Raw genomic sequence first — 7,570 nt, forward strand, 5'->3', positions numbered from 1 at the left:
GTACCTTAGATGAAGGTTTACAGAACTAATAGTTTATCATTAAAGTTAGTACACATACTGCCCTATAACAATGGTTGACAACCCCACAACATGTCAGCACTGTCCCTCCTCAACCTTGGGTTCCCTATCACCAGCTTTCCTGTCCCCTCCTGACTTCTAGTCCTTGTCTCCGGACTGCTGTGCCTCATTAGTTCCATTTTGTTTTATGGGGCTGTCCAATCCCCGGCTGAACGGTGAACTTTGGGAGTGACTTCACCACTGAGCTAAAAGGGGGTCCGGGGGCCATACTCTCGGGGTTTCTCCAGTCTCCTTTAGGCCAGTGAATCTGATCTTTTGTGAGTTAGAATTTTGTTCCAGATCCTTCTCCAGCTCTGTCTAGGACCCTCTGTTGTAATCCCAGTCAGCAGTCAGTGGTGGTAGCCGGGCACCATTTAGCTGTACTGGACTCAGTCTGGTGGAGGCCGTGGTAGCTGTGGTCCATTAGTCCTTTGGACTGATCTTTTCCTTGTATCCTGTTCTCTTCATTGTCCCTTGCTTTCGAAGGAGTGGGACCAGTGGAGTATCATAGATGGCTGCTCACAGGCTTTTAAGACCCCAGATGCTACTCAGTATTCAGTGTTCTTGTCTGTTAATTTAGATAACTTTTTTAAGAGAAAAATAATTTTATTTTCACTCCTTAATAATATTATGGTTATATTAGTCCAATAGATATGATTAGTATAACTGCAAGTGAAACTTATTTTGTCTGAAGACCCACTGGGTCTTCTCAGATATTTAAAATTAATGCCATAAATACATCCCAACTTTACCACAGTAGTGGTTCTGAGCAAAACTTTGATTTGCTAACTTTTCTTGTTCTTAGGAATTTTAGAGACTTAAGTAAGACTTAACCAATTGTTTGAAAGAGGGAAGATTTAATATTATTGCCTTTAAAACAGAAAGGCAGATGAGACCAGAAGAACTGATGGTGCTTGGCTACCATTACTGAAAATTTTGATCAGAGAACTTATAGAAGAATCTTGATCAAATGGGGGTGGGGAGCAGTGCAGAACAGAATTTCAAAATCTCATGGAATCCAGACTTTCTGGAGCCATTGAGGCTGGATGAACCCCTGAAACTGTTGCCCTGAGATAATCTTTAAACGTTAAACCAAAAATATCCACTGCAATCTTCTTTAAACCAAATAATAAGTTAGCTTAATTAGTAAAGAATGTTTGCCTTGACCATTGTGCTTTTTAAAAGAACGATCTATATGGGATCAAATCGACCTCAACAACTGCGAAGGTCAGATAGTAAACTTGGGGCAGTGAGTTTATCTTAATGGAGGAGGAACAGTTCTGAGAAGGAGGGTGAGAATGGTTGCAGAACTTGAATGTAATCTGTCACTGAATTGTACTTGTAGAAATTGTTGAATTGGTAAATGTTTTGCTGTGTGTACTTTCAACAACAATAAAAAGAAAAGAGAACAGAAAGGCAAAAAAGAAAGGATAGGGAAAGGAGACAGCCTAAAGACTTGGCTTTTAAAAGGAGCAAAAATACTTCTTTTATTTTAGCAGGGGGAAGGCAAAGAGTATGTATGGGATTGATGAAGGTGGAGGTGGCTTCGAAGATGAGATAGTTCTCATCTGGCTGTTATTAAAATATTGACTTGGTCACTCAGCTAGGGATCGGAAAACTTGTAGTCTATTTCAGGTTTTCCTTAGATAAATAATTTTTGACTTTGGGTAAGTCACTTTTCTGGGCCTTAGTTTCCTTAATCTTTACAAAGAAAGAAGTTGAACTACCAGATGATTTTCTAGGATATCTTTCAGGGCTAAATTTTTATGATTTCATAAAGCCATAGTGTTTATTTATTTTTGCTTCTTTAAAATTTTTTGTACTTCGTAAGAAAAATTAATAGTTATTACTTGAATAGTTGCTTTACTTTATCTGTTTTTCTCTCGTTTTTTTGGTCTTATTTTTCACACCTTTTTTTTTCCTTTTCTTTAATTTGTTTTCAGTTATTTGCCTCTTTGCTTATTTGAGTCATTATTATAAATTTATTTATTTTTAATAGCACTGTCAGCGAGACAGCAGCATTTCTACAAGGACTAAGGACAAATTTGTTTTTAAAGTGAATGTTCGCAAATGTCTAAGTTTTTATTCTCTAGAAAAGTTTAGGTCTTGGGTTGCTGTATTTCATAAGGAATACTTGTTAAATGTTATGAGGAATTGTAACATAATGTAAAATAATACATGTATATTTAGGTCAGAATACCCCTTGCCATCTAATCTGTTCTGATTCATAGCAACCCTACAGGATAGAGTATAACTGCCCGGTGGGGTTTCGAAGGAACAGCTGGTGGATTCGAACTGCTGACCTTTTGGTTAGCAGCGGTAGCCCTTAACCACTGCACTACTAGAATAGAACCTAAGTAATCAGAACTTTGGCAAAGATAAGAAAATATTCTCTAGCTTCCTGGGGCTGTTAAGTTTGCTGTCACTGTTAAGAAAATGTGTTGTTATTGGTAGGTGCTGTCAAGTCAATTTTGACTCATAGCGACCCCATGCGACAGAGTAGAACTGTCCTATAGGGTTTTCTAGGCTGTAATCTTTAGGGGAACAGATCTCCAGGTCTTTCTCCCGTAGAGCTGCTGGGTGGGTTTGCACCACCAACTTTTTTGTTAGCAGCCAAGTGCTTAACTGTTGCTCCACCAGGGCTCCTTATTAAGAAAATACTTTCATGTAATTAGCATGTAATAATTTTAGAGGACATATTAAGAGTACATACACCTTTGCCAGCAGAAAAAAAAAAAAAAAAGAGGTATTTCTTCTGGAAATAAAAACTAAGAAAACATTAGAGGAGTTGCCATGGTGGGCATTTGTGTCTGGATGTTAAGCCTTCCTCATTCCAGCTTTTAAGGAGTTCCCTGTGTAATGGCTGACTCTTTGCTGTTCATCCTAAAGCAAAGTGTGTGCATCAGGAAGTCCTGCTCACATTATCAGAGTTCCTGTTCACTCTTCCATTTTTCTCTTCCTTAAATAACCAAAAACTACCTTCAAAGAAATAAATGCAACAGCATATGAAGAAAAGGCCCAAGATAAACAGAAAAAGTGACTCCATGTGAAATAGATAATTCCTGTATCAGAAGAGACTTTAAAAAAAAGAAAAAGTGTCTAGTGTTCTCAGAGAAATGAAAACATATTGCCTCAGTGAACCAGGAATAGAAAAATTATTTTAAAAACTCAGAACATGAAAGCAGTCTTGGAAATGAATGTATTTGTACAAATTGAAACAAAGTGGATGGTTTGGAAGATAAATTGAGTAAAACTCTTTGAAAATAGAAAAGAAAGAACAGATCTGTTATTTAACCAGTAGATGTTCCAAACAGAGAAAATGGAGGGGGAGCATTATCAGAAAAGTAGTATAAGAAAATTTCTGATGCTTAAAGATAAAAGATTAGGCAGAGGGGAACTAAAGGCCCAACAGAATAAAAGACTAACACCTAAGGACATCATTGTGAAATTTCAGTATTCATAGAGAAGAGTCCTAAATGTTTCTAGGAAGGAGAAAGAAAAAAAAAATTCCTTCAACTGAATGACATTCAGATGAGCATAACTAGAATGTAAGCTTCGTGAGGGCAGGGATTTTTCTTTTTTCTGTCTCTTACTCGTACATCATGGGAGCTCAAAAAATATATATGTTGATTAAAAGAATAACTATAACAAATGTCTACCAGCAACACTGAGGGTTAGAAGACAGTGGAGCAGTGTCTTCAAAGTTCTGAGGGAAAATGGCTTAACCTAGAGCTCAGAACCTATAAAAATTATCAAGCGTAAGGGCAAAATAAAAACATTCTCAGGCATGCAAGAACTGAACGTTTTCTTCCCCACACATATATGCTTTGTGAAGATATTACTTGAAGATACAGACCAGCAAAATGATGAAAACTAATAAAGATGGTGACATGTGCTACAAGAAATAGTGGAACTCTCTCAGGAGTCCAATAAAAATAATTCCAGAACGATAGTGGTGCAACAGGGTCTAAAAAGTAATTGGTTTAAATTAGAATGGGAAGTCGTTGGTCTCCAAGAAAAGTGTCTGTAAGAATGGAATTGACTGTAGGCCATAGAAAGAATGAGTAAAAAGCTGGTAGGTATTAGTGACGTGGTAGGAAGTGTATGTTTATTCCTCTCAGTAAGGAAAAAGGACAATAGAAATTCTAAAAAAAAATCCCACAGAAGCAACATGCAGTTGCAGCCATCTAATATGAGGTGTGAGTTAAAGCCTTATTTATCGTAGTCTAGAATTGCAAATTTAAGAAGAAGTATAAGCATAAAAGCATAAACCATCAAATAATGATTGCTCCAGGGAGCAGAACTTGGATAATGAGATGGAGAATATTTCCTTTTTTTCTTTTTTTTTCTTTTTACTGCTGTGTGCATATTTGATGGTTGATGGTTGGAGAGAGTGAGAGCATTGCATAGGAGGAGTGGCACGTAATCTTGTTTTTGTGGATTCTTCCCTTTGCCGTAAAAAGTTGGGCTACAACTCTGATTTAGATGGGATAAGTCATAGGAAGCTACTTCTGATACATGCATATAAATAGAATTAATCCTTATTGATTCTGTATAATCAACTTTTAACTGTATTATTGGAATTCAGGCTGAAAGTCTTTGACAAGGTACACCCGTCATAATTTATTGAGCATCTTTTATGTATCTGAATTTTAAATCTAATTGCTGGTTATTGTGTGATGGTTATTAAATTATTCCATTTAATCTTGTAGCAGTTCTCTAAGAAAGCTGCTATTATTATTCCCAACAAAATTACTCATTTGCTTTATCTCACAATTCACATTTACTAGTCTTAGAATAATAATACTAACAATATGCTTACTGAAAATAGTTTTTAAAATATTTTTTAACACTTCTTTTTTTGGTTTTGGGTCTCATCATACATTTTGTCCATTTAACTTTTGACCTCATATTTTTCTAATCAGATAGTATAAGGTATTTATTCAAAATAAGTATAGTAACCATTTTTCTGTCATGTTTGCAAATGTTTTTTCTTTAAATTTACTTGATTGTATTTTTCTTGGTTCCTATTAGCAGATTCCCCCCCTCAAAAAACACTGAAGATTTTATCGTTGTTGTCGTTACGTGCTGTCGAGTTGGTTCTAACTCATAGCGACCCTATAGGATGGAGTAGAACTGCCGCATAGGGTTTCCAAGGAGCAACTGGTGGATTCGAACTGCCGACCATTTGGTTAGCAGCCTGAGCTCTTAACTACTGTGCTACCAGTTAAATATCAGCGTTTGTGTTTGCTATCAATCTTAAGGTTCAGGGAGTAAAATTTGGTTAGCATTTATTGAGAAGCATTTTTATGTCAGGCACTTTATATGTTGTTATTTAAATAGGCTATGATAGCATTTTTTCTCCCAACTACTGTAAATAACTATATATGAAAATACAGATAAATAAAATCATATCATCTTTTAGAAAAATGCAGACAGTATATTTTGCTTTTAGTAAATTCATTGTAATTATCTGTAGAAATCTAAAGGTGGACTATTTCATGAGTATATGATGAGTCTTCCTCCCCCTTCCTTAATTATAGGGGGAAAAAGTGTATCTTCTGGTTGCTAATGTGAATTTGGGACTACTGGATATATGGAGAAAGCAAATTGCACAGAAATGAATATTATCACCAGGATTTGAAGACTATAAATATGCACTTTATTATTGTCATGGACTCTTCTGGAGAAAAGAATCTTGTGAAATTATGGGAATAGAGGCCATTTTTCAAAACAATGGAGGAAAGAGCAAAAAGTCCAGATACTAATCAAGAAAGAAATTCAGGCAAACACCATGACTCTTACTGTTCATCTGATTTCGAAACTTCGCTACAGTCTTCTGGCCGGTCTTCAGTTGCCAACCTCTCATCACCTACAAGTGTTAAGGAAAAAAATCCTAAAAGACACATTTCAGATAGCCAGGTGTACCACCAAGGTAAGTATTTAAAAGAGTCCCACGGACTTAGAAGACCCATTTTGAGTGCTTAAGGAAAGATGTATGAAAGAAGTTCTTTTATTGGTATACATACTATTATATACCTAGAAATGAGCTGATACATCTTTTGAATAGGATATATTTTTATAAATTTATATAAATATTGCTTATGGTACTGTGTATTACTCTTTGTTTTATATATATGTATATGTATTTTAATTGTGCTTTAGGTGGAAGTTTATAGCTCAAGTTGATTATTTTATTATTATTGTTGTAGTTTAAATGAAGTTTACATTTCAAGTTAGTCTCCCATACAAAAATTTATACATACACTGTTATGTGACCCTAATTGCTCTCTCCATACTGTGGTAGCACACTTCTCCTTTCCACCCCTGATTCCCCGTGTCCATTCAGCCAGCTCCTAACCCTCTCTGCCTTCCCATCTCACTTCCACACAGAAGCTGCCCATTTAGTCTCTTGTATCTACTTGACCTAAGAGGCACACTCCTCACGAGTATCATTTCATGTCCCACAGTCTAGTCCAATCCCTGTCTGAAGAGTTGGCCTCAGAAATTGTTTTAGTTCTGTGCTGATAGAGAATTCGGGGGCCATGCTTTCCAGGGTTCCCTCAGTCTCAGTCAGACCATTAAGTCTGGTCTTCTTACTGGAATTTGAGTTCTGCACCCCACCTTTCTCCTGCTCCATCTGGGACTCCCCCATTGTGTTTCCTGTCAGGGTGGTCATTGGTGGTAGCCAGGCACTGTCTAGTTCTGGTCTCAGGCTGATGAAGTCTCTGGTTTTTGTGGCCCTTTTCTGTCTCTTGGGCTCATAATTTCCTTGTGTCGTTGGTGTTCTTCATTCTCCTTTACTCTAGGTGGTTGGGACCAATTGATGCATCTTAGATGGCCACTTGCAAGCTTTTAAGACCCCAGATGGCACTCACCAAAGTAGGATGCGGAACATTTTCTTAATAAGCTTTATTATGCTCGTTGACCTAGATGTCCCCTGAAAGCATGGTCCCCAGACCCCTACCCCTGCTACTCTGTCCCTCAAAGTGTTTGATTGGATTGAGGAAACTTCTTAGCTTTGGTTTAGTCCAGTTGTGCTGACTTCCTCTGTAGTGTGTGCTGACCTTCCCTTCATCTAAGATAATTCTTATCTACTATCTAGTTAGTAAATACTAACTAGTTAGTTATTTACTATCAAGTTAATTTCTCATTCAAAAATTTATACACATATTATTTTGTGACATTGGTTGCGATCCCCACAATGTGACAGCATGCTCCCCCTTTCAACCCCAGGTTCCCTGTGTCCCTTGTTCCAGTTCCCATCCCTTCCTGCCTTCTCATCCTGCTTTTGGATAGGAGCTGCCTTTGTTATATTTGAAGTCATACAATATACAGAAAAAAGTAATATAGCTAAGGCTTCTCGTTTTGTTTTCTTCCTAAACACGTTTGTCATGGGATTTCTAAGGTACTGTAAAGGCAAAAACAAAACAACAAAAACAAAAAAAGCATTTGTATCTTTCTGTATTTTCATTTTTTAAAAGTGGTGAATGGCTCTCCCTCTCTCTCTCTC

The 7,570-nt window shown here is 36.9% G+C and overlaps 1 protein-coding gene across 1 annotated transcript in view; it reads left to right on the top strand.

Moving 5' to 3' along the window:
- LCA5 (lebercilin LCA5) overlaps positions 1 to 7,570 on the top strand; it is a 56,276-nt gene that overhangs the window by 5,329 nt on the left and 43,377 nt on the right. The window contains exon 2 of the mRNA XM_004386062.2: positions 5,601 to 5,992. Within this exon, the coding sequence (XP_004386119.1) occupies positions 5,794 to 5,992 (199 nt within the window). The 5' untranslated portion in view covers positions 5,601 to 5,793. The remainder of the gene's footprint in view (positions 1 to 5,600; positions 5,993 to 7,570) is intronic.

This window comes from Trichechus manatus, unplaced genomic scaffold (assembly GCF_000243295.1).
Source record: "Trichechus manatus latirostris isolate Lorelei unplaced genomic scaffold, TriManLat1.0 scaffold00154, whole genome shotgun sequence".
Classification (NCBI taxonomy): domain Eukaryota; kingdom Metazoa; phylum Chordata; class Mammalia; order Sirenia; family Trichechidae; genus Trichechus; species Trichechus manatus.